Source organism: Alexandromys fortis, unplaced genomic scaffold (genome assembly GCF_014885135.2).
Source record: "Alexandromys fortis isolate MF-2015 unplaced genomic scaffold, M_Fortis_MF-2015_v1.1 scaffold_7, whole genome shotgun sequence".
NCBI classification, from domain to species: domain Eukaryota; kingdom Metazoa; phylum Chordata; class Mammalia; order Rodentia; family Cricetidae; genus Alexandromys; species Alexandromys fortis.
The window spans coordinates 6,543,558-6,570,500 of NW_026067920.1; the positions used below are offsets into that span (position 1 = coordinate 6,543,558).

Sequence of the window (26,943 nt, forward strand, 5' to 3'; positions counted from 1 at the left end):
TTTAAGAAGTCCCCATTGTCTCACCAAATCTGATGATGATGTTGGTGAAATAAGAGGCACAGCATATCTGAGTGGAGAACACAGGCGGTAAACAGCCTGGCTGAAGTCAGCTGCAGCTGCTAGCATGTAGCCATGAGCTGAGAGTGGAGCCCGAGGGAGGGGGGGTCTTGGAGAAGCCGGTAATCCATGGGGGAGAGGGAACTGGCTGTCTGAAAAACACACACAGGATTGTGCAGAAGGAGCATGTGTGGCAGTCAGGCAGTCTCGGGCAGGTAAGTCTTGTGGCATTTACAGCCTAGGTGCTTCTGGAGTTTGGATGGCAGCTGAAGACTGTTTTAGAAAGGCTGCAACAGGAAAATCCCAAAACTTGCTCAGAGGCTTGGGGAAAAAAGAAAAAAAAAACCTAGCCAGCAGGGGGGGTGACTCTGGAGGGAGCCCCACATGCAGCTCCAGCATGAGCAGAGTCACAAAGCCACAGGCTAGTGGCTTTTCTGTGAATTCGTGCCTGAAAGTGGGGCGCCAATTGTTGCAAAGCTCTAATTGGTCTTAAAAATAAAAACCCATAATAATAATAAAAACTGGTAGGTCTGCCAGGCAGAGAGAATAACTATAGAAGAGGAGGAAGAGGAGGAGGAGGAGGAGGAGGAGGAGGAGGAGGAGGAGGAGGAGGAGGAGGAGGACGCCATGGGGTAGGAAGACACCCAGGCAGTCAGCCACGGAAAAGGAAAGAAAAAGTAAAAGCCCAGAGGCAGAAGATAGACAGCGTTATTTAAGAAAATCTGGCTAGAAACAAGCCAAGTTAAAGCCAGGCATTCATAAATAAAAATAAGTCTCCATGCATTTATTTGGGAGCTGGGTGGTGGACCCCTCAAAGAGCAAAATAAAATAAAATTTAAAAATAGAAGAAAAAACCAGCAACAACAGTAGTGGTTCATGCCTTTAATCCCACTACTGAAATATGGTAAAAGATCCAAAATTAAAAACACAGGGAGCTCACACAAAGAGAGACTGCATTTAAATGGCTTCTCTCTGAGTCCTAAAACTGGAGACTTTTGGGGACATGAAGACTTCTTCTTGTCTTTATGTTTTTGCTGATGCTGACCCTGTATTGGACAAATACCCAATGTCTTCCAGAGCGATCTTCACTTTAGTAGCCTCCCTTCCTTTTGGACCAAACATCCTCTTCTGGCCACACACAGCTTTGCCGTCTGTGGACCGGACAGGTTTTCCCACCCTCCTGGGACTCCAAGTTCATACCCCCTGGGAAGGTTAATGTTGTAGCTAGAGGGTGTTTCTCAAGTGGGTGGGACTTTGGGAAGAAAACACCCCGTTGAGATCTAAACAGGTACATCTGTCTTTGTCGTTTCTAAACCTGGAACATGAATCCCCTTGCTGGATGGATGCGCCTGTGGATACCAAGTATGGAGTTAGCTTTAGAAACAGGGGCAAGACAGCTCAGTGGGTGAAGGCACTTGCTGCCAAGTTGGTCAACACGGGTACAATCCAGAACCTACATGGTACAAGGAAAGACCCACTCCTGCAAGTTGTCCTCTGACCTCTACACACATGCTGTGACCTACATGCACCCACATACATACACTCACACAAACGAAGGAGTAAATGAAAACAGGAGTGGGAGGAACAAATGAACAAAGGAAGGAAGTAACCTATCATGTCCAGCACAGCAAAGCAGCAAACAGCCCAGGCCAATAGAGAAGAAAAGAGAGGGAGACTGGGGTGAGGGCTCAGCCTGTGAAAGTTTGCCACACAAACATGAAGACATGAGTTTGATCCTCAAAACCCATGTTTACAAAAATGGAAATGTAGGGGATACACGGAGGAGATGGAAACAGATACCTGGGACCTGCTAGCTAGTGAGCCGAGCCAAACCAGAAGGCTCGAGGCAATGAGAGACCCAGCTCTAAAGACAAAGTAGCTGGCTCCTGAGGAAGAACCAGAAGCTGTCATCTGGTCTCCACATGCATGCACAACACACATGTGTACCCACCCGTAAGCATGCACAACATACATGTGTACCCACCCGTAAGCATGCACAACATACATGTGTACCCACCCATAAGCATGCACAACATACATGTGTACCCACCCGTAAGCATGCACAACATACATGTGTACCCACCCATAAGCATGCACATATACATACACATACCAAAAAAAAAGAAAGAAATCCAGCCAACATTTGCAAGCCTTTCTCAATAATATATCTTAAATGTATAAATATAAATGGCCTCAGCTCTTCAGTTAAAAGGACTGAGACTAGTTAACTAGATTAAATAAAACAGATCTCATGTATCTATTGTCCCCAATAAATATATCTCACTAGCAATAACATCCAACTGAACGTCAACAAAGGGTGGAAATCAATTTACCAAGCAAATGGAGCCTCCCACAGAAACACACATAGCTACTTTCAGGTCTTTTTTCACATTTATTTATCGTGTGTGTGTGTGTGTGTGTGTGTGTGTACAACACCATGGTACATATTTGGAAGAGAGCTTGTGGGAGTCACTCCACCATGCAGGGCTCAGATATCAAACTCAGGTTCATCAAGCTTGGCAGCAAGCACCCTAACCCACTAACCCATCTTGCTGGCCCCAGAAGAGATAAAGGCAAATATTAAGCTAGGTACTGAGGTATGGTAGCATACGCGGTTTCACAGAAGGGGGCAGGAGCAATGGTAATCACATCACAATCGTGAGGATGCACAGAATGTGTAAGCATCAAATTTGGGGCTCTGAATTTTATAAAACAAACACTAAAGGGCAGAAAAGGTCAGATAGGTACTGATACAATAACAATGGGTGGTTTCAACACAACACTCTCTTCTTTAGATAGGTCTTTCCAACCAAATCAACAAAGAAACTTCAGAATAAACTATACTATAGATCAAATGGACTTAACAGATTCCTATTGGATATTCTATCTGAAAGATACGGGCTATGCATTCTTCTCAGCAGCCTATGGAGCCTTCTTTAAAATAGACATTCTAGGTTACAAAACAAGCCTAATGAATATAAAATTATCAAAATAATTTATTTTATATTATCAAATCATAGTGGAATAAAACTAGATATCAATAGCAACAGAGATCACATGAATACATGTAGACTAAGCTTACATACTTGAACAAACAGTGGTTCGCTAGAGAAATCAGTGAGAAAGTTAAAATATTAGTAGCCTCAAATGAAAATGAAAGCACGGCTTATTAGAAGCTTTGGAGACAGTTAAGGCAGTTCTAAGGGGACAGCTTATAGCTAAATTAATTAAAAATCAGAGAGATGACAAATGAATGACCTAACGAGGCAGCTGTACTACTAAAAAACGAGAACACAAGCCCTAAAGCAGGAGAAGGCAATAAATATGAAATTCAGGACGCAGATGAAGAAGACTGAAAGAACGCGGCACAGACAGCTGTGGTGGCTGTCATACACAGCAGTTCCCTTCTCGTTGAAGCCGTCTCTTCCATGAGAGAGTGGAAGGATGAGACTCAGGAGGAAACAAACGTCACATGCTCGGGAAGGCTGAACCTTAAAAAAGATCCATGAGAGCCCCGGCCCAAGGTTACAGAGACAGTCAACTGTGCTGGGCTGGGTGAGACGGTGACTCTAACCCACACAGCTGCCGGGGAGAGACTCTCGGAGCTGTCAAACTGCTCTCCAGGGTTGCAGCATCCACCGGTCACCACCCACATGGCGTCTGCTTGTGTAATAAAAGCTACTTCTGAGTCCCTGCTCCTGTAAGTAACCCACAGTCATACTTCTGTGAGACTAATGAACAGACTCATCATCATACGACACATTTGTCTGTTCATCAAGTTGGATTCTGGTGTGGCCAAAACTTTTGTCTGTCATGGGTTCCCTATCTGGGGTGGGTAGAGAAATGTAAGTTGTGCCTCCTCAGGCAGGCTCACACGACAGTGGCTCACACCTGTAATCCCAGCACGAGGAGCCGAAGAGGAGTGTGATTCCGGGGCCAGCAAGTGAAAACGCAGGGCTGGCAATACGCCTCAGTGGGTAAGGTGCCACCACACCCGACAAATTCGAGTTCAGTCCCCAGAACCTACACAGTACAAGGACAGAACCGACTCCTGAAAGTTGTCCTCTGACCTCCACGTGTGCACTGGCACACACACTCATGAGTAATTACAATTTTAAAGATTTTAAAAAGTGATATTGACAAACCTCTAGCTAACCTAATGGAAGAGAAAGCTTAAGTGAATAGAATTGAGATATAGAAGTGGATGTTAAAACAGCCTTCAGTGAAATTCAGAGGGTCGTTAGGGACTATTTTGAAAACTTACACTTTGAAGCTGGGAAAGGTAGCTCAGAGAGATGGCTCAGGGTAAAGGCACCTACCATACAGGCCTGACAACTGAGCTCCATTTCTAGAATCCATGTAAAGGGGATAGAAAAGAAGCAAATCCACAGCATTGTTCTCTATCCCCTGTGTCTCCCCACACACACACACACACACACACACAAATGAGATGGCTAATCTTGATTGTCAACATGAATATCTTTGGAACCAAATAAAATCTAAGCAGCTGGGCACACCTATGAGGGATGTTTTGTGATTGGATCATGTGAGGTGGGAAGACCCACCCTACATCTGGGCCACACCTACTGGCAGCTGGCAGAAAAGGACACCTAAGAAGGAAGCTTTTGCTGTTGGCCTGCTTGCCCTCACTGTCGATGGCGAGCTCATCTACCCTGTTGCTAAAGCACTTCTCCACTGGGCTAGAACCTACTACTGGGATTCTAGTGTAGACTGAAGGCCAGTGGCCCTCTAGGAATCCTCCGGATGGATCACCAGCACATGGACCGAACAGCTACTGACTTCTTGGCTTTTCTGTTGGAAAGCACCCATGTTAGGCTACTTAGCCCACAACCTGTGAATCACCTAATAAATCCTAATAAATTCCCCCTTAACATATACCCATATTCATTCCATCAGTTCCGTCCCTCTAGAGAATCTTGACTAAAACAATAAGATCATTTTAGACATGAAGCCTAGGGCTGTAGACAGTGCAGGAGCTAAGGGCACGCACCGCTCTGGCAGCAGACCTGGACTCAGTTCCCAGCATCCATGCCAGGAGTCTAATAACCCCTTGTAACTCTAGCTCCAGGGATCTAACGCCCTCTTCTGGCTTTCTCAGGCATTGGGCGCCCACATGGTATACACACGCGCGTCTATATGCAAGCAAATACTCATACACGTAAATTTTCAACAGTAATCAGGGAAATGGCACTTTAAAACTACTTTGTGATCCCAACTCACTCAAGGCAGAAAGGCTATGATTAAGATACCACCAACAACAATAAATGCTGGCAAGGGCACACTGCCAGTCATATGGAAACTGTTGCCACCACTACAGAAATCACAGGTTCCTCAAAAAATATTAAAATTAGCATGCTGCCCACCCTTGAGCACTCAGAAGACAATAAGTCAGCATAACACATAGGCATCTACACATACATGTTTATTAATGCAGTATTCACAATTGTCAGGAAATGAAATTAGGCTAGATGTCCATCAACAGATGCATGGATTTTAAAAATACATAAATAAAAATAAATTTTATTCAGCTGTAAATAAAAGTGATGTATTTGCAGAAAAATGAGTGTAATTAGATGTCATCTATAAAGCAGAATAAGTGCCACAGATACAGCATGCTTTCTCTCAGGAGTGTAGGAAGAGTGTGAGGATGGACTGAGTGTGTTAGCACACACCCATAGTCCCAGCACCCAGGAGACACAGACAGGAGGATCAGGAGTTCAAGGCCATCATCAGCTACATATTGAGCTCAAGGTCAGAAAGGTATACATTAGACCCCGTCTCAAAAACCCATCATCATCATCATCATCATCATCATCATCATCATCATATGGACCAAAATAGCTTGACTGTTAAGAGCACTTGCAGAGGAGCTGAGTTTGATTCCAGCACCCACACGGCGATCCCAACCCTCTGAAAGTCCAGTGCCTGGGGATCCAATGCTGCCTCTGGCCTCGGCAGGCACCAGGTATACATAAGATACACAGACAGAGATGTAGGCAAAACGTAAAATAAAAAGTTACAACTGGTCAAAATGCAGATATCAACTGACCCCAAGTAATACAATTACAATACAACTCTATCTTCAAGACGCGGCGGACATCATAGAAGGGGCAACCAAAGCCAGAAGACCAGGACATCTGATTCAAAAGTCTTTCCTTAAAAAAAAAGAGAGACATGAAAGCAGTGGGGATGGCTAGGGTCAAGAGACATTGTATGAAATTCTCTAGGATAAAATAAAAGCAAATACCTGTTCCCTTTCCTAGATTTGTGATTAGAGACGTCAGTGTCACAGCCTGACCAGGAAGAAAGGTATGTGAACAAGTCAGAGCCAGCCAAACACTTGGCACAGACACAGGTGTGGGTTCTGGGTACAAGAGTGGCCTATCATCAGGGCTGGTTGGAGAAGCATCCAAAACAGACCTGTATCAAATCTGAGAGGGGTCTTACTTCCGGCTCTCAAGGTAAACAATCTAATCAGGCTAAGGACCACAATCTAATCAGGCTAAGGACCAAGACCTGTGCTACACTGCGGGCCGAATGAAGCCCCCATGGGAACCCAAGGTCAATGAGAAAAGCAAGCACGGGACTTGAACAGGCTCTGAAAGGGGCAGACAGGAAGCAGGATGTCTGAGATATCTGAGGGTGCCTTGCAGAAGCACCAGGAGGGCTGGGAGCCCATGGGTATCGCCACTGTTACAGCAGTTGGAAAGGATGAGCTCCGGGCCAGCCGCTTGCCCTCTGCCAGCTCCTTGAGGCAGGTTATCTTTTCACTGCCTGCCTGATTCTTTCAGAGGAGGAAACAGGGGCCCAGAGAGGTCCCAAGGTCATACAAGCTGGTAGGTGGCAGAAACAACACCGCCTGGTGCCTCACCCTGACCTCCTTACCACTGGAATGTCGCACAGTGGCATTGCTCAGTCCTTTCCTTCTAAGATGTCAACAGCCGCAGCGCAGCTGGCAGATGTGTCACCAGGAATGTGTGTACCGGGACTGGGGAGAGCATGTTCCCTGCGAATATGCAAGCCCTGAGCTGTCTCCAGACCAAAATGAGGAAGGAAGGAAGGAAGGAAGGAAGGAAGGAAGGAAGGAAGGAAGGAAGGAAGGAAGGAAGGAAGGAAGGAAGGAAGGAAGGGTAGACGTGAAGGAGACGGAGGGAGTGGGGACGGTGGAGGGAAAGAAGAAGTGGGAAAAAGAGAAAGCAAATGTGGGTGCAAAAGTTTCCCTGTTTGCACAAACCAGGAATACTGGCTTGACTCCGCCTCTTCCACCAAGCATTGGTGGCTACAGGTCTTTCACTGGGATGGAGGGGATGGTGGAGCAAAGCAGACTGGAACCGAGAACTTGCGCTCTTGTCCTATCCGCTGCTAACCCTTTATTGCTCTACAGTGGTGGAGGCCAGCAAGTTCCGGCCCCTCAGCTCTCACCAGGGTGGTTTTGTGTTCCAGGGCAGATCATTCTGCCACTGCTACGGTGGCTGGCTTGCCATCTAAGTGGAGCCTACCCGCTGCCTATTCAAGTACTGCTGGGTGCTCAGAGACTCCCGCCTCCAGCGCAGCATCTTCCTCAGCTGGTCTGTCATGAACTTCTTTTTCAGGTGGTCGTACAAATGGCTCATTTTTCTCTTGGTCTTGTCCGAAGCTTTCATCTTAGGGAAAACAGAGATGAGTTTAGGATATGAACAAGTCACTTGGTAGCAAAAGGCAAGGCTGCTGACCTGGAAGGACAAGGGGCCTAAGGGGCCTGTGAGACCTGTGAGACCCAGTCCATATTCATCCCATGAAACAGCGTGGACCACACAGGGCCTCACAGTTTCTCTACTTTAAAGTGGACATTGAGCTGGATAGAGTACCGTGGCGCCCTCTGACGGTCTGTAGCTGCGGAGCCTGCTTTACACATGGGTATTCACAGGGCCAGGAATGCAGCCTAGTGTGTGTGAAGCCCTGAGTCTACTTCCCAAGAATAAATAATAAATAAGTGAAAAGTGTAAGGGAATAATGAAATGGAGGTTTCAGTAGAAGGGAGGTCCATCTTGTGTCTTTCTTCTTTCACAAACCCCCCCACCCTGTCCTTACTAATCACTGTGCTGTCTATGTATCATCTGTGACATAGCTACATGTCTATCTAAAACATGTCAGCTTCCCTATGACAGCCCTTCCGTCACAGGGATTCTAACTTCATCCACTCCTTAACTCCTCTCCTGTCTCAAGACTGCAAGGCTGGGAGGACAACTCCTCTCTTACCCATTCAGCCGTGCATTTCAATGAACTGCTGCAGAGGGGGATGTGGGGAGCCGACGCAGGGGATCCCCCTAACTACAACACAATCAGGATGTGAGACACATGCCTGGTGCAGGGGATCCCCGTAACTACAGCGTAATCAGGATGGGAGACACTTGCACAAGTATTTCTAAGTCAGGTAGAAGGGGATACACCCTTAAAGGAGGGGCAGGTGTCAAAAGGCTGATAGCGAGAGCCGCCAAGGAAGCCGGGAAGCATGGGTCGTCCTGTCCTAGCCATTCTTGCTTACGTGGACTCAAGTTCCCGACTCTGCTTAAAGTAGTTCAAATTTACTTTACACAACCTGTAACTAAAAGAGTTTCAAATCTTATTTTAAAAATGAAGAAAGTGTGGCTCACCCAAGATCATATACAACCAGCCTATCTCAGACTGCAGCCTATTTCTACTAGGCCATAGCACAGGAAGTTTAACACAGGGCCCTTGTTAACTCAGTCCTTGTCCTTCTGTGGGTTTATTGCTGTTGTTGCTGGCCTCAGCTCTTCTCTGGAGATGAGATAACTTTAAAAACAAAAAACTAGCCAGATAGTGTTGATGCCGATTCAAGCAGGAAAGCCCGAGGTTCTGCACGGGAGATAATATGTTCTGAGGGAACAAAGCAAGAAACCACTCAAGAGGCGAGAGCTTTCTCTCTTGTCAGGAAGTGAGAGCAGGTGTGACACCTTGGGGGAGACACTAACCCCAAGTATCATTTTCTCCCCCATAAAGATGGGGCCTACCTTAGAATACATTCATGGCCTCCTATTAGCTCTAGGAGCTGAGAATCCCTCTTCCACCCTGGGCTCCACAGGCAGCTATCTTAGCAAGGAAGGAGTTATGAGAGAAGAATGGTCAGGCTGCTAACAGGCTCCAACCCAGAAACCGGGGTACCCTACCTCCATCTCGTAGATGCGCTGTGCATTGAGGTTGTCCCGAATAATCACCCGAGACAGATGACTCTTGGGTAAAAGCTTCTTCACATTGGCATCGCTGGAATTCAATATGCTAGAGAGGGCGGGGAGAGGGAACCGGTTAGAGACAGCTGGTCAAGGGGAGAGGGAACCGGTTAGAGACAGCTGGTCAAGGCCTGTTTGACAGCTGCTCTTTGAGTTTATTTTGTTTTGTTTTTGAGACAAGCTCTTGCTACGTAGCTCTGGCTGGTCTGGAAGTCGCTCTGTGGTCAAACTGGCCTGGAACTCACAGAGATCCACCTGTCTCTGCTTCCTACATGCTGGGACGAAAGGCGTGTACCACAGCACCTGGCTCCTCCGTGGCTTTCAAGATAAGTGGTTTTCTCACTTCCAGAGGAGCAAGGAAACCACTCTAAGTTTTGCCTGTAGATGAGGTCTGCTAAGAGGCGGCTTCCTGAACAGGAGAAAGAGCATCCTGGGAGGACACAGAAAGGCCCAGAGCAGGCCTCAAGAGAGGTCAGCAGAGAAGCAGAAGAGTCCTCAAGAATTGCTGTTGTCGTTACTGACACTCTGTGCTGGTGCTTGGCCGGAACCCAGGGCTGCACACACTAATCAAGCGCTCACCCCCTGAGATCGCCCACTGTGCTGGCGTGGTCATCTTATGAGAAACTGCAGGGTAAGAGCAAAGGTGGAGATCTTAGATGAATGTTAAGTTGGAAGGTAGAGGCAAAAGATGAATCTGAGAGAGGCTGAGATGGGGAGTTCTTCCTTCGTAGCCTGGATCTGAGGGGGTCTGGGAAATGGCAGAGAACAGAACAGGATGAAGAAGGTGGGGAGGAAAGCTGGTTGTGCTGGTGCGCGTCTGTGGTCTCAGCACTCGGGAAGCTGAAAGGAGGAAGATGGAGAGCTCAAGGCCAGCCTGGGCTACACAGGCAACTCTCTTTAAAAGAGAAGAAAAGGAGGAGGGAGAGATAAGGAGGAGTGTGGGTGGACACAGGGTTCATTAATAAAGGAAGTCTAATGAATGAGTTTGGGGAGGGAGGAGGTGTGGGGTGCTATAGGACTTCTGGAGACTCTATTCGGTATGTTCCACCTTTTGACACCACAAGGCAACAATGTCATTGACAGAGTTCACATTCAGGAATCACATAATTGAGTTACCAAAAAAAAAAAGATTCCCCCATCTATGCCTAATCTCCCAATGCTTTAATTTGCTACATTGTGTTGTGTTGGACATTGGCATTCACAGGAATCCTGAGCCCCTCGGCATCAATGGGTTGGAGACACCCACAGGGTGAGAATTAGGGAGCAATGTAAGAATGAGGAGCTGGGGACCAGGCTCAGTTGGTAGAATGTGTGTTTAGCAGGCACACAGTTCTGGGTCTCCGGCACCAATAAAAACTCACCTATTTGGGAGGCAGAAGAAGGAGATCAAGGGCATTCTTAGTTACATTGTGGTTTAAGTTAACCTGGGCTACATATCTTAACAAAAAACAACATCAAAGGATGTTGCTAGCCAGTAGGTTTTCATTTTCTGATAATTTAGTTACACTACGAAGCTTTTAAAATGGTTTTTCCATTTAAAAAAATTGTTCAAACCAGGCGATTGTGGTGTATGCCTTTAATCCCAGCACTGAGAAGGCAGAGGCAGATGGATCTTTGTGAGTTTGAGGCCAGCCTGGTCTTCAGAGCAAGTTCCAGGACAGGCTCCAAAGCTACAGAGAAACCTTGTCTCAAAACAACAACAACAACAAAATTGTTTATACATTCTAAGTCATCAGATAAAATACATGTACTCAAATATAACTATTTTGGTGTGATAACTAGTTAAGAGGAAAAAAGGAGATTGCTAAACAGTGATGTTTTGTGCTGTTTGTTTTTAAAACTATAACACACATACACATATATGTATTATCTTAGCCTATTAGTTGCTGTGATAAAACACTAACCAAAATCAACCTGAGGGGAGAGTGTTTGTTCCAGCTTACAGGTTACAGTTGCTCATCAAGAGAAGCTGAGGCAGGACTCAGTGCAGGAGCTAAAGCAGGAAGGCCACTACTGCCCTGCTTTCCATTACTCTATACAACCCAGCCACCCGCCCAGGGGTGGCACCACCCACAGTGGCTGCATTATCCCACATCAATCACTAGGAACCCGCCCCACAGACAGGCCCACCAGTCAATCAGCTGCAGGAGATTCCCCAGCCAAGGTTCTTTTGTCCCAGGTGACTCTAGCTTGTTTCAAGGTGACAGCAGCTAACCAGCACAGGACCTTACGTGTACACATCAAAATGTTAACAGTGATCGCATCTGCTCATTCGTTTTGCTGGTCTGTCTTCAGTTTGTTGTTGATGATGTTCTAATCAGTGTACATTACTTTTGTAATGATTGACAAACCATTTTATTTATTTTATTTTATTTTATTTTATTTTTTTTTGGTTTTTCGAGACAGGGTTTCTCTGTGGCTTTGGAGCCTGTCCTGGAACTAGCTCTGTAGACCAGGCTGGTCTCGAACTCACAGAGATCCGCCTGTCTCTGCCTCCCGAGTGCTGGGATTAAAGGCGTGCGCCACCATCGCCCGGCTTGACAAACCATTTTAAAGGAAACCAGGGAAATGACCGATGTGCTGGAGAAGTGTTCCCTGAATACAGATTCCCAAACAAACAAGAACAAGAAAGGAAGAACTCCATGCACACTTTCACGAATTGACTGAACAGAAACAGCTGGCTGGATGGCTAATACACACAGGGACAGAAGGAGCAACAAACATGAAAGCTCATGTTACCTTCATAAATTCTTTTCATTAGCACATCAGAACAACGTCATCAGAAAGTATAATACTTTTATCATTAGGACCAAAACAAACAAAAAGATATATTTTTTGAGACAAAGTCTCATATATCCCAAGCTGGCCTAGAACGCCCTCTTAAACTAAGGATGATCTTGAATTTCCAACCCTAGTGCCAGGATAACAAGCATGGGCAACCATGTCCAGTTTAAGAAGGGCAGGGGGACAATAACCTTTCAAGGGATTATAAAATCTTTTCCAACTCACTGTCTTCTGGGTGTCCTTACCTTTACAAATATTACAACAAAATCAACATCCCGGGGCTGGAGAGATGGCTCAGAGGTTAAGAGCATAGGCTGCTTGCTCTTCCAGGGGACCCAAGTTCAATTCCCAGCAACCACATGGTGGTTCACAACCATCTATAATGAGATATGGTGCCCTCTTCTGGCGTACAGGCATACATGCAGACCGAACACTATACATAATAAATAAATCAAAAAAAAAAAATCCCAAGCTTCCTATTTCCATTTTTCTGGCTTCTATGAAAGTCAATCCAACATACCCAGGTGCTGACGGGAAAACAGGTTTAAAGGTCAGGAATTCGCACACAAGACTAAACCCTGTTTTCGAGAGAAAGAGACTAAATACTTAGATCCTCTCTACTCAGTGACACATCAAATTTATCAACAGTAGACATGAAAAAGAAGAAAGGTTGGAAGTACTCTTTCAAGCAATAAATAATGGGCATTTTGAACCCAATTGTTTTTCCATAATAAATCCTCTGTAGGAACTTGGCTGAGGGAAGGGTTGAGAAAGCGGGGCAGGATTAAGGCTTGTGGGGATTGGGGCCAAACAAGGGGAAACTGAAGGCTTTTCCAGAATCACTGGAGAATGGGAAGGCTTGAAAGCGGGTGGTCAAGTAATTGTGAGCCTGAGACCTGAGCTTCACCGGGTGTCACCTCAAAGTGCGCTCGGACCGCACAATGTCAAGCCTACAGTAAGCCAGGGCCAGGATTCATTCGGAGGGCTGAAAATGGGACGACTTCACGCCCGAGTCCAGGCTTATGTCCTACAGATTGGTCCGGGTCTGAAGTCTGAGGAACTCGGATGGGCGGGGGTGGGGGACACGACTGGGGCGGTGTGGATCTGAAAGCTCGGATTCCCTCAGAGGTCCCGGGTCTGACGACCGCTCGGCAACCAAAACCACACCTGAATAACAACTGCGGAACTGCAGGCCGCGGCCGCAGGAAGTAGATCTGTGGTTGGACGCGGACGCCGAGATCCGGCTGGCTGTCTAGTCTCTCGCGCCGGAAGTCCATGCCAGAGGCAGTGGGCTCCTTGGCAACAGAGTCGAAATTCGAGCCCAAATCCCATTTGACTGAAGGCCTTCTGGGCTGTGTGGAGGAACCTAACAGGCCGGCGAAGGACTCGGGAAGGTTAGCTATGCCAAAAACCATGCTGGAAGGGCGCGCGGACGCCGAGCGACTTTCTATACTTAAGTCTAAGGCGGAGCTCTGCGCGTTGCCCTGGAGACAAGCAAGGGGCGGAGCCTGCAGGCTGCAGACCTCCAGATCTTTGTGACTCTCGGTAGGGTGTTGCCTAGGAGACGCGTGAGGGGGCGGGGCCTGAAGGCGGCCGCCCTGAGGTCGGTCCTTCCGGCTGTCTGAGACGCGCTGCCAGGCGCGTTTCCGTGGAGACGGGCCGGTACGCTGTGCTGCAGCCTTCCCGGCTTCTCCGAGAGGTCTGATGATTGCGCGAGTCCTACGACGCTACGTCCGGGTGCAGAGCAGGCCGCGGCTTCCCCCTAGGCCCAGAACTGCCCATTGTTGCGCGAGGAGAAGCCGTTGCTACCGAGATCCAGGATCATGACGGACCCTCTCGGAGACCATCGTCCGCGGCTCTGCCCTGTGGTTGCTTCCTGAAAGACTCCCGCGGTCCTGCGGCTGAGAGGTAAGATGGTCGGAGCCCTGTCTCCACATAAGAGCCATTCTAAGCCAATTCCCTAGGAAGCGTCCTAGACTTGAAGTGGCACCTCCCGCCCATCAACTTGTGGACTCTGGTCCAGTTTATAACCCAGAATTTAACCAAAGCCCCACCTGTATTTGCCAGCTTTCTCCCGAAAGAACTTGCTGTCTGACGGTGAACAAAACTATTTTTCCTCAAGTCTCACTTTCCACGAGTAACAAATTAACTAGATGTCAAAGGCCTCATTGGCCATAAAGTGCGAAAGCAGCCGCAACCAAGTTTCTCTCTTCTTCCTCCTCAATCCAAACTGTTCATTTTTGTGGGGAATGATACTGGGTCTGTTCTTTTGTTGTGGGTTGTTTTGTTTTTAAAGAATTTCAGTAGTCCAGGCTGGTCTAGAACTCCCCCGTCTTTTGCCTCAGTTTCCCCGTCTGCTCTATGCCCTCCTGTCTGTGATGGCTTCAGACCATCTTAACAACTCTACAGCCCCCAGCCTTTACGTGTCATTCCCACAAGGATCTGCATTTTAACCTCTCTACACGCCCTTGGATTGTCTCGTTTCATCACCTCTTTATAAGGTAGACATCTTGCCCCGTTGATCAACATTTTAAAAATCTTATTTGGCTCTATTTTCTAATGTTGTACAACACTTTATTCTGTACAACAGAATGTTACAGTGAGCCAAGCAAAGGAGGTTTGTGGTTTTGTGGATAGAAAAGGACTTGAGAACAGAAACAAAAACACTGGTCACTTCAAAGTTACACTCCTTGGAAGGCAGGAACAGGGAGACAGACCTGTAGGAACATCACTGACTGGCCTGATGTTACTTTGGATGACCCTTTGTTGTGGGAGGATTTAGATAGATGTCCCTTATGCTAGCTGAAACTGGCCTGCTTGGGAAATTTGCTTGTTCTCTCTGTAATCCCATTTTCCCAAAGGTTAATTTTAAGTAAACAGCTCTGTTTCTTTGCCAAAGGAAAAAAACTAAAGAAACCCTGTAGCTTGTTTCCCTGGCTCTTTATTCAGTGTAGGGGGCAGGAAACAGCGCCCTTGTGTCCAGAGCCCCCCACCTTCCTCTTCTGCCTCCTGAGCGCTGTGTTCCAGGTGAGCACCGCCGGGCTTCACTTTCACTTGGTCTCAGTTGACTTGGAGTCATTAATGTTGGAAGGCGCAAAGTAGGGCGGTGGTGGCACACGCCTTTAATCCCAGCACTCAGGAGGCAGAGCAGGCAGATCTCTGTGAGTTCGAGGCCAGCCTGGTCTACAAGAGCTAGTTCCAGGATGGACTCCAAAAGCTACAGAGAAACCTTGTTTTGAAAAAAACAAGCAAACAAACAAAAATGTTGAAGGCACAGCTGAGCAAAATACGTGACGAGTTTCTCATCAGCTTTGTGTCCAGTTGTGTGGGTACTCTCTAGGGACCAAGACCCTGCCGAGTACCACCTGTTCTCCGGAAGCTCTTTAGGACCTGACCTGAACCCATCCCAGTAAACCCAAGTTGCTCCTTCCTTTGTCCCATGGTCTCTCGGACCCTGGCTGACCCCCTTCCACTCTCTAGCTGAAGTCCCTTTAAAGTCTATCCCGTACTCCTTTCATGGCTGACTGTTCTCGTTTCCATTGTTTTCTGTGTGAAAAGACCCCCCAACAGTCCAGTAACTTTAGTGTAACTAATGGGTTCCCTGACCGCTGCTCAGAGAAGGCCTTGGCTAGCCGTGGAGACCCAGCCGTCCACTTCCCAGAACTCTTCTCAGTTCTTCACCCTCCTTTCCACAGTGTTCAGTGGACACAGCCTGGCAGAAAGATGGACATGTAACCCAGCACCGGCTGTTGACCTGTCTGTCACCTTGATGACTTCTCCTTTGGGTGCCTTTGCAGTCCAGTTCCCACAGCCTTCAATCAGTGGCCTCTCACAGATCACCAAGAGCCTGTTCATCAGCAATGGTGTGGCTGCCAACAACAAGCTCCTGCTGTCCAGCAATCAGATCACCACGGTCATCAACGTCTCAGTAGAGGTAGCCAACACCTTCTACGAGGATATCCAGTACGTGCAGGTGCCTGTGATGGATGCGCCCATTGCACGTCTCTGCGATTTCTTCGACCCCATCGCTGACCATATCCATTCCGTGGAGATGAAGCAGGGCCGCACCCTGCTGCACTGTGCTGCTGGTGTGAGCCGCTCCGCTGCCCTGTGCCTCGCCTACCTCATGAAATACCACGCCATGACCCTTCTAGATGCCCACACGTGGACCAAATCATGCCGCCCCATCATTCGACCCAACAGTGGCTTTTGGGAGCAGCTCATCCATTATGAATTCCAGCTGTTCGGCAAGAATACAATGCACATGATTAACTCCCCGATGGGACTGATCCCAGACATCTACGAGAAGGAGATCCGTTTTATGATTCCACTGTAAGCCAACCCAACCAGCTCCTATATCAGGGTCAGCAGTACAGATCTGTCATTAATAGTACACCAACGTCTAAACTTGAACACTCTACTTGTGTTGCTGCAGGAGCACACCAGATGGTGCTTTTCATAAGGGCAAGAATAGAGCATTGCCATAACTTTTCACCTCCTAATCCACAGGTTTAGGGGGTACATGCCTTAGATGGCTGAAGCAGAAAGATTGCAAGGTGAGTTTGAGGCCAGCCTGGGCAACATAGTGAGACCCTGTCTCAAAAAAACAAACAACTCAACAATTACTGCCCTGTAGTATGTGTCTTTAGATATTAAATTCTTTGGTTAGAGCATGGTGAGTGGTAGGTCACAGCTACTGTCTGGAGGATGGGGGAGGCAAGTGGTGGCCATGCCAAAGAGCCCAGTGCACAGTGCATATGGCAGCCTTGGGGTCCTGCAGCTCTCCCCTAGATGACCAACCCAGAGATGACTCTGCCAAAATCCCACCTCATTCATTCAAAGTCAGAGCCTTGAGCATCCTGGTGCTCCCCAATGTCTCACAGTAGGTGCCAACCTACTAGACACGGGGCCTCCCCTCCACCTTCACCACAGTGGCCCAGCTCTGGTCTTCCAGGCCAGACTTGCACAGGGCGTGGATCACAGCGCTGCTCCGATCAGCAGTACTCATCCGGAAGGCCGTCCTGTCTACACACAGCCCTTTGTTTATGTGTCTCAGAAGCCTCTGTGAGAAAGAAGAAATAGCTTAATCTTTGCTAAGCCTCATCTGAGAAGTTTGCCAGAGCTCCCGCTGTGCAGCCTAGGATGCACGCCCAGCTTTCTCCAAAAGGCCTTATGTAGAATTGCAGACCGTGTGATCCAGTGTCCCAGGCTGGCTGGCTGTTCAGGAGTTATGGGGACAGAGGTCAGGACAGGTGAGTTGACTCCAGGAGGCCCTGAAATTCAGGGTTGCTCAGAATCACTTAATGTCAGGACCCAACTCAAGAAGGCTGTATTTGGTTTCAGAGGTGAATCCAGCTGGGTAGTGGCACTCGGGAAGCAGAGGCAGGAGGATCTCTGTGAGTTTGAGGCCAGCCTGGTCTACAAGAACTAGTTCTAGGACAGGTAGGACTGTTACACAAAGAAACCCTGTCTCAAAAAATCAAGATAATAATAATAATTAACAATAACAATAATAATATTTTTTATAAAAAAAAAAAAAAAAGAGGTGTCCCCTGTAGCCCAGGCCATGTGGCCTTGAGCTCCTTATCTCTTGCTTGTACTTGAGGAATGCTGGGGTCTAGGTGTGTGCCACCATGCCCTGCAAAGACCAGTGCTCCACTTTGCTTTTTGTGGTATAACACCAAAAGCAGCTTGGGGGAGGAAAGGGTTTCTTTGACTTACAGGTCCACACAATCCACCATGAAGGGACGTCAGGACAGGAACTCAAGGCAGGGACTGAAGCAGAAGCAAGGAGGAATGCTGCTTACTGTCTTGCTCCTTCCCCATGGCTTGCTCATCCCAGTTTGTTATACAGTCCGGGACCACCTGCCCGGGCTGGCACAGCCCAGAGCAGGCTACACCCTCTCCCATATTATTCTTGCATTATTAGTCCAGAAGCCCCACAGACATGCTCACCTAGTGGAAGGACCTATTCCAAGGTGACTAGTTTATGTCACATTGACAAACACTGACCAGTTGGTCAGATCTAGAGCTTTCAGATTGCTTATGAGCAAACAACAGCACGGCTGCCCTGTTGGGTGGCTTGATGCGGTGCTGTGCATCTCGAGTGCTGTAGAAACTGCAGACCTTCCCCCTGTATGAGCCGGGTTCTCAGGAGGCGCAGAACCGGTAGGGTGAAAAGAAAAGAATTTAACTTAGCATATGGGACGCTCAGCAGTGGAAGTGGTTCCACAGCGTCTGTCTCTCATGGGAGAGGGAGAGGCCACAGTCCATGAGTCTGGGACATCAGCAGTCCCAGCCTGGCCCCAAAACCTGGAGTGCTCCCAGAGAGCCTGGAAATGCTGGTTCTGATGTCAGCGGCATGTGGGAAGGCCGAGAGCAGGGGTGAATGATCTTCCTGCCGCCATGCCGTTTTTATCTGAGCTGCTTCCAGAAGTGCTGCCCACTCTTGGGTGGGTCTTCCCACATCCATTATAGGCAACCAAGCAACGCTCCAGGTGTGGCTCCCTATAGGTGATTCTGATTTATGGCAAACTGACATTTAAACCAACCATACTCCCCAACCTACCTGTGCCCTGTTTTCAGAAAGGGACTGCCCAGGGGTTTGGTATGAGGCGGTCCAAGTGGGAGGAGGCAAGCCGCTGCTCTAGGACTAATCTCACCCTTCAGCAGAAGCAAACCCCCCACCAAACACACACACAGCAGGCAGGTGTGGCCAAGCCCCCACCCTCTAACTCTCCTGGCAGAAACACAGATAGAAATTTTCTTTTAAAATAACTTTATTTAAATCTTTTAGTCATAAAAATAAAACAATAATCTAGGGGTGGAAAGATGGCTCAGTGGTTCTGAGCATTTACTGCTCTTGCAGAAGACTTGGGTTGGATTCCCAGCATCCACCTCGTGGCTCACAACTCTCTGTGGATTCAGCTCCAAGGAATTCGATGCCGTTTTCTGGCCTCCTAGGGTACTAGGCATGCATGTATTGCACATACATACACGTAGGGAAAACACTCATGCACAGAAAATAAATCTTTTTTAAGTTCAAATTAGCATGTCAATTCAACTTTTTTTTCTTTTCTTTTTTCTTTTTGTTTGGTTTTTTGAGACAGGGTTTCTCTGTAGCTTTGGAAACTCCCTTTGTAGACTCCCTTTGTAGCCTGGAACTCCCTTTGTAGACCAGGCTGGCCTCGAACTCACAGAGATCCGCCTGCCTCTGCCTCCCAAGTGCTAGGATTAAAGGCGTGCGTCACCACCCCCCGGCTTCAATTCAACTTTTGAATCCACAATTTTCTGGGTCACCTCATTCCCAAATGGGACTCAACCCACGGCCTTGTGTGTGTTAGGCAAATGTTCTACCACTAAGCTAATCTCCAGCCCAGTTCTTTGAGGCTTGTTTTGAGTCAGAGTCTGGAACTCTTGTCTGGTCTGTAACTCAATATGTAGTTGAGGCTAGCCTCAAATTCAGAGAGATCAGGCTGCCTCTCAGCTTCTGCCTCCTCAGTGTGCTTACCACCACCACCCCTGTTGGATTTTAACAGGTGCGTAGAATGACGCCATCACCACAAATCAGGAGCCAGTCACGGGTCCCTTTTGTGGCCAGACCCCAACCCAAGCCTTCCCCACACGCTGACAAGCACACACGTGTGTGCCTACAGGTTTGCCTCTCCGGGCAGCCTGGCGCTCGCCCCTCACGCAGCCCCTGTCTTTGTTCTATGGCATTTGTACGGCTCTGCCACTTTTTACCCACTGAAGTGTATTTAGTTGTCGGGTGTAGGGGTTATAGGTGAAACTGCCATACACATTGCACACAGGTTGTTCATTTCTCTAGGGTGTGTACTACAGAATTCTGGTCACATGATGATGGCCTCACCAGAACTGGATTAAAACTAATCATATTTACTCCTCATTACCCTCCCTCATCCCTTCCCACTTTTTCTGAACCCCTTTCTCTTCCCAGTAAGTTCCCTTAAATGTTCATAACTTTTCTGTGACTATATAAGGAAGTATCGATATTTTAAAATATTAAAAATTAAATTTTCTTGGTTTTCCAAGGTATGATTTTTCCTTGTAGTCCTGGCTGTCCTTGAACTCACAGAGACCTGCAGCTTTGCCTCCCAAGTGCTGGGATTAAAGGTCTGTGCTACCACCGTTCAGCTGTAAATGAGGAGTTTTGTTATGGTGTATTGATAGATGTCATTACACTACTCCCTCCCTCTCCTTGTCCATATTTTTTATTTTTAAATAATATATTTTTGGAAAATATACACGTATAGGTATATTTTGATTGTCTCCGTCCCCCAGGGCCTTCTCCAAGTCATCCTAGTGCCCTTGTTCTGCCTCCCTCCCAATATCATGTCCTCCTTTTGTTGCTGTTGTTGTTATTAATAACCCTGAAACCAGGTGGTGCTGCCCATATGCTCGTGGGTGTGGGATCATACCTAGGGTGTGGGCAACTTAGCAGTGGCCATGCTGCCAACGGAGAGAGGCCCTGTCTCTCTCAGCAGCCATCAACTGCTGGTAGCTCCTCCACAAGGTGAGGCTTGACTTGTGCCAGTAACAATCGGTGCTAAGAGTGGACATTACAGTGGCCACGTGATATCCAGCAGCCAGCCTGTCTCCTCATCCTCTAGCCCTTACATTCATGAGAGGGAGCAGGAGACTGGTTGGTGCTTCCTGCAGAAGAGAATATTCTAGCACAGTAACATTTGTTGTAAAGGGTGACAGCTAGGAGTTGCCCTTTAATTTATAGACACATTTTATGTTAAAATAAGTGAACCTTGCTTAAGGCCTAAACCTATATGACCTTTAAGTGTGACCTTACTCCTTTCCTAGATATTTTTGGGATTCCCAAAAACAAGACTAACCCCCCTTTTTTTTTTACAGTAGAAACGTCTTAACTTCCCCAGCAACCCTGTGATCTAGAGTTTTACCTTAGCAGTGCCCCTGTCCAGTGCATAGAAACTAGCCATGAGCATCTTAGGCTCAAGTCCAAAGCCACTAGAAACATACAGATGGCTGCTGTGAAGACACTGAGCTGTGGCTGAGACACCCAGACACACGCTCTCGGAGATGCTGGCTTTCCTCCCCTGCTCCTCTTTTTCTACATCTTTGCGCTTAAAATGTTTGTTTTTTTAAATAAACTAACTCTGCTTCAGACTGGCTCTTCCTGAAATTCTTTTCTACTTGGAAGCCTAGAATCCAGCTCTACTTGAGTGGAGATCCCTAAAACTAAGGGAACTCAAAAGGCTGCCACTGGGAGACACTGCCGCCCCTGACCCTTGAACAAAGCAACCGTGGAGATTATATTCAGGGAGCCTAGACATATTCCTACAGGTGCTGGCCCATTCCTGGACATGCTCAGTTGGACTTCACAACTGAAGAGGAAAGAGTAGACACACTGGGACATGCTGAGCTGACCTCGGGTCAGGGGCATATGTGTACAGAAGATGGAAGGCCAGATTGCCTCAGCATGCTCAGCCTGCCCAAGGAATCAGCTTTGTAGAAAGAGAACTTTGGGGGTGTATTACACAGGATTTGGCCTGGAAAGGCGCCTGCCTCAATTAGTGGTTGGTTAGCAGAGGCAAGGAAGGTTTTGCGGGGTTCATGGTATCATGGCTGGGATGAGCAGTGTCCTTGTCCTCAGGCTCAGCTGCTGGGCTTTTCTCTGGACACAGCCTGGGTAGAGGAACCTCTGGGTGGTCCTGTTTAAGCCCCGCCTCCTAGGTAGGTTGGTAAAATCTATGTGGATAGGAAAGAGACCTGCAGGTGTCTCCCTTAGACTTTCTCTTGGTGTTTTGAGACAGGATCTCAGTATGTAGCCCAGGCTGACCTGGAATTTACTTACTGGGTAGCCTAGGTTAGCCTCAGAAGCCTCCCAAGTGTATAAGACATCATGTTTCTAGGAATTCATACACACTTGAATGTAAAAAGTAGAGGAAGTGTTTAACTGAGCAGAAAAATGTGGAGTTATAGAAAATGGGGGACAAAAACAGAAAGGTGTACTTGAAGACAAGACCTTGAAATGGGTAATTAAAACCAAAAGAAGCTGCTCATTTCAAAGTTTGTGTGTTGGGGACTGGAGGAGTAAGGGTGTGTGTGTGTGTGTGTGTGTGTGTGTGTGTGTGTGTGTGTGTGTAAGGGAGGGGGCATGAGGCCAGCTCTCCACACAGCCCAGGACTAGCAATCCTCTCTACCCTCCAGAGTGCCAGGCAGAGGGACAGACGCGTCAGGTTACTTCGTTACCTTTTGGTAAGGATTAAAGGATTACAAAACGCCCAGGCGACCTCACTGTCATGCCAGTCACGGCTGCCTACTTGGGAGCCCGGGCTATCCTTTCTTCTTCCCTCCATTTCTACTGAATAGTAATTTAGTCTCAGTTTGCTGGTAGGAACTTGCGCAGGTTTTAGTTTTTAATCTGGCACATTAAGACCTAGTGCAAAAGCTAATTCAAAATAGTGAACTTCCAGAGTTTGTTTTTTGTTTTGTTTTGTTTTTTTCTCGAGACAGAGTTTCTCTGTGTAGCCCTGGATGTCCTGGAACTCGCTCTGTGGACAGGGCTGGCCTCAAAATCAGAGATCACCTGCCTCTGCCTCCCGAGTGCTGGGATTAAAGGTGTGCGCCACCACACAAACTTCCAACAATTTTTAAACAATGTACTACTCTACTCTGGCCCTAAGTCTTTCCCCATTGTCATCTGGCCCTGGGCCTTCTGGCTCAGCTCCTCCAGTGAACTGGCAAGATGGCTCATCAGGGAAGGAGGCTCGCGGTGCCACCTGGGAAAGGACACACACAAGAAGAGTCCTTGCTTCCTTTTGTTCCTACTGTTGATGTGATTTACCAGCCTGGTCTCAAAATCACTATATAGCTGAAGATGACTGAATTTCTGAACCTCCTGCCTCCACCTCCTGAGTGCTTGGATCACAGACATGAGCCACCACAGTACTGGCGGGATAAACCTAGTACTTTGTATGTGTATTCTACCAATGGAGCCATAGCCTCAATCCCCAGCCCTCCTGTAGGACTAGAAGGAAAAGGTTGCCTAACAGGCACACAACCCTTGGGTTCCGTCCCTAGCACTGAGAAAAGGAGTCCTTGTTTGCTCCGACCTTCTCTAATGACAACCCAAGGGTACCAGGGCAGGATGGGAGGGGAAGCCTGGTAGCTAAGGCTGAAACAAGGCTTTGCCTGAAGTCCACAATGGCAGGATGCCCAGCACAGCTCCAACTTCCTGGCTTCCCCCAAGACCTGGCAGGAAGCCTGGGGGCCTGGGCTACACCCTGTTCTGTCCAGTAGGAGTAGGCCTGCCCTGAGGTTGTCAGTGTGCAGGTGGCCACAGAGGAAGTGGAGAGACCAGCTCCCTAGCATCTGTGACAGTGACTCAGGACACTTGGGCTAAGCATTTCCCAGGCAGCTCCCCAGAGCCGCAGGGTTAGGTTCACTGCCCCATTTACAGCACAGAGGCAGGGGAGCTGAAGGCCCTGGCTCCAAGTCACAGCATGTAAGAGCCAGGACTCAAACCCAGTTCCGACTCCAGAGCTCCGTTTGTCCCTAGTGCAACAGCACACCGCTGTCCCCACTTCCACTTTCCAGGATTCCTGGTACTGATCTTCGTGAAGGGTAGTCTCAGTTGTCACCCTGGGGCCTCTGGGCTTGCTTGTGGTGCGTTCATTGTATCTTGACTAAGCTAACTGAGGTGGGAAGCTCTGCCCACTGAGAGTAGCACCATTCCCTGAGCTGGATCCTGGGCTGTCTGAAAAAGGAGAAACTGCCCTGAACACGGACGGGTCCATCGCTCTCTGATTCTTGACTGTGGATGTGAGGTGACCAAGTGCTTCAGTCTCCTGCGCTGGACTTGCCTGACCCGAGGGACTGTAACCTCAACCTCTGAACCAAAGTAACCCTTTCTTCCTTCAGTGTTGCTTTGGGTCAGGGTGTTAGCAACAGAAGAAGTGACTAATGTCACTGTCAACTACAGTCTGAAAATATCAAATGGTAAATTCCAGACAGAAACAAATGCCTGCGCTTCTGAGGGTGCACCATTGCAATGCCACACCTGTCCTGCTTCTGCCCACCCCTGCCATTGGTCTTCGTTACGGTTATCAGATGTGGGGTCACCACGGTTGTGTGTAGGTGACTTATCTTACTAATAAGCACAAGGACAGCAGAGTGACGTCTGCATTTCGGACATGCCGAAAAGAAGCCTTAAAGCGCTTGCTTTACGTGGAAAGGTGAAAGCTGCTGCCCCACTAAGAAAGGCATCGAGCAGTCATTGCTAAGATCAAGACTCGGAAGCTCGAGTCTGTGACACTGTGACAAAAGAAAGTTATCAGTGCTGGCTTGGTTCTGTGCTTCAGACCGCAGAAGCTCAGGCCAAGTGTGTGGTAAGGGCTCAGTTAAGATAGAAATCACAAGAAACACACGCCTAAAAGAACAGGGCAGTATAGGGCTGTTTCTGCATCGCTGGATGTCTTGCAAGGCAGCTGGTCCTTACATCTGCTCCCTCCTGCCACACCCTTACTCCTCCCCCACCATGCTGGAGGCACTGGTCCTGAAGGCAGGTCTGGTGAGGAAGACAAGAAAGGCTGACCTAGCTCTCAGGTGGAGTGTGACCATGTGATCAGGGCCCCATCTGGAATGATCACATTCAGTTGGGGCTTCAGACTTGCTGTGGTGGAGGGAGGCAGGCAGCGGAGAGGGAGAGAAGAGCTCCCCCCCCCCCACACACACACACACCAACCCGAAAGGCAACATTTGTTATCCTGGGCAAACCAACCAGCAGTGACTGGATACAAAAATCATGAAGCCTCAGAGAGGTGCGGCACTTGCCCAGGACAACAGAGTCCCAGAGGGACAGTGACCTTGCAATGGGATTCCTGCTGCTGTGATCATCACTAGAGGTGACCGTGGGGTCCGGCAAGACTAGCCAGATTTCCTGCTGTGAGTAGTGAGATCCTGGCTTTCTGCTGCTGGTCTCTGCTTCTGCTGGAAACTGATTGGAGGGCCTTGGGGACATCAATTCAGTTACTGGTGATAAGCCAGCACCTAAGCCCAGCACAGATCCATCTAACCCCTGTCCTGTCCCCACACCGCCAGGCTTTGACGTGTGTGTGTGTGTGTGTGTGTGTGTGTGTGTGTGTGTGTGTGTGTGTAGGGTCAGGGAATGACTCCCCAGGCAGTAGGCATCTCCTGAGGCCAAAGAGCCTGGGTGAGGCCGGGCAGGGACACTCCTAGAGTGGTGTGGAGTGCCTCCAATAAGGAAGACAAGAGTCACCAAGGGGGCTTTCCCCAGCCAAAGCATCTCTTCTCTCCTGCTCAGCCCAGCCTGAGAGTGGAATCCAGAGATGGGCAAGCTGGTAAGGGTGGGACAGACCAAACGAGTGGCATCTCTGAGTCATAGAGAGGTGGGTGGCAGTGACTCAGCAAGGTCCTCTATAAGGCCAGCCTGGGTGGAGGCTGAGGCTAGGAAACCCTATGTCACTGTTCCTTGCCATTCACCACCCGTCTCTCTCCCACCCAGCCTCAGGCCACCCTCCACATGCCCTGGCACAGGAGTCCTTTATGAACAAATACGTAGTTCCTCTCTGGATTCCAGCCCCCCTGCCCCCGCACCTGCTCTAACTCTGTCCTCACTCAGAAGGACCCTATTTCCAGGTGGATCTGCAACTGTGGTGGGGAGCAGGGTGTGCGTGACTAGCCACCTGAGATGGTCACCCCTCCTTCCTCGCCACTGGGCTCCCCATTCAAATCCTCCCCACAGGGACCATCACAACCCTGAGCATCATTTACTGGTGCTCAGAAAGGGGAGGGGAGGGGCTAGAGATGTAGCTCAATTGGTAGGATGCTGTTTGCCTGGCATGCTTGAAGCCCCAGTACTGCATAAGCCCAAGGGTTGTGATGAACACGCCTGTAACCCCAGCCCTGTGGAAGAGAGGCAGGAGGATCAAGAGTCCGGAGTCACCCTCAGTACATGGTGGCTTTCCAGCCAGACTAGGCTACATGAAATCCTATCTCAAAACAACAACAGAAAGAAAGAGAGAAGGGAGGAAGGGAGGAAGGGAGGGAGGGAAGAAGGAAGGAAGGAAAAAACAAGAAAGAAAGAAAGAGAAAGGAAGGAAGGAAGGAAGGAAGGAAGGAAGGAAGGAAGGAAGGAAGGAAGGAAGGAAAAAGAACAATGCAGTCTAAACAGGGAGAGCAGTTAAGCTGACAGAGCAGGGGGTCCGGTCCCAGGCCTTTGTGCCCCAGGCTAGGTTCTTATTCATTGTAATAGGTATAGGAACTTAGCTGTCTATCACCAAAGACTGAGAGATGGATAGACAAAGCTGGGGCCAACCAACAGGGGCGCTCTGGGCTAGGTTCATGGTATGAAAGGCCTACTCCCTAGGCCCTAGGCTAGCCTGGGTGCTTCCTTGGTGCCTGCTCCTCCATGAAGCTGTCCTTATGACTGATCCTGTGTACCCACAACCCTAGACTCACCTCCTCATGAACAACTCCTCTCACCAGGCCTCCTTGAAGGGAGAGTAGCATGCAGGGGTCTTTCTCTTATAGGTGAGGATGTGTCCAGGAGAAGAGCGGAGGGTGGAGGGCATATAGGAAAAGGGACCAGATGGGATAGCACAAGCGAAGGTTCTGGTGGGTGAGCTGGCATTATACTCAGCGAGATAGGCGCCTGGTAAGGACACGGAATAAGAGGAAAGCCCTGACTTTGTCCTCAGAGCAGAGTGGGACTCCAGAGCACGTGTGTTTTGGGAAGATCTCTCTAAGAGGAGAGAGGGCATATGGGGGTGGGGGACAGGGCCACTACCACCATCCTGACACTGGACAATGGTAGCCTGGGCAGTCGAGGACCTTGTAGAGA

At 48.5% G+C, this 26,943-nt stretch overlaps 2 protein-coding genes across 3 annotated transcripts; one reads left to right on the forward strand and one right to left on the reverse strand.

Annotated features, from left to right (window-relative positions):
- Nucleotides 1–5,479: 5,479 nt before the first annotated feature.
- On the reverse strand, nt 5,480–13,504 carry CUNH5orf52 (chromosome unknown C5orf52 homolog). Its single transcript, XM_050140955.1, has 4 exons — nt 13,257–13,504; nt 9,246–9,354; nt 7,578–7,721; nt 5,480–6,233 (listed from the first exon to the last, which is right to left on the reverse strand). The coding sequence occupies exons 1-4, from the start codon at nt 13,502–13,504 to the stop codon at nt 6,105–6,107; spliced, it is 630 nt and encodes a 209-aa protein (XP_049996912.1). The 3' UTR covers nt 5,480–6,104.
- A 186-nt stretch (nt 13,505–13,690) lies between these two features.
- Nucleotides 13,691–22,199, forward strand: Dusp18 (dual specificity phosphatase 18). Of its 2 annotated transcripts, XR_007591434.1 has the most exons (3): nt 13,691–13,997; nt 15,785–17,341; nt 20,973–22,199. XR_007591434.1 is itself a non-coding variant. In XM_050140957.1 (2 exons), exon 2 carries the CDS (start codon nt 15,859–15,861, stop codon nt 16,423–16,425), a length of 567 nt encoding a protein of 188 aa, XP_049996914.1. In that variant the 5' UTR covers nt 13,691–13,997; nt 15,785–15,858; the 3' UTR covers nt 16,426–22,199. The 2 variants fall into 2 exon arrangements, 1 of the variants encoding a protein (XP_049996914.1); XM_050140957.1 differs by having other exon boundaries at nt 15,785–22,199.
- The last annotated feature ends 4,744 nt before the right edge of the window (nt 22,200–26,943 follow it).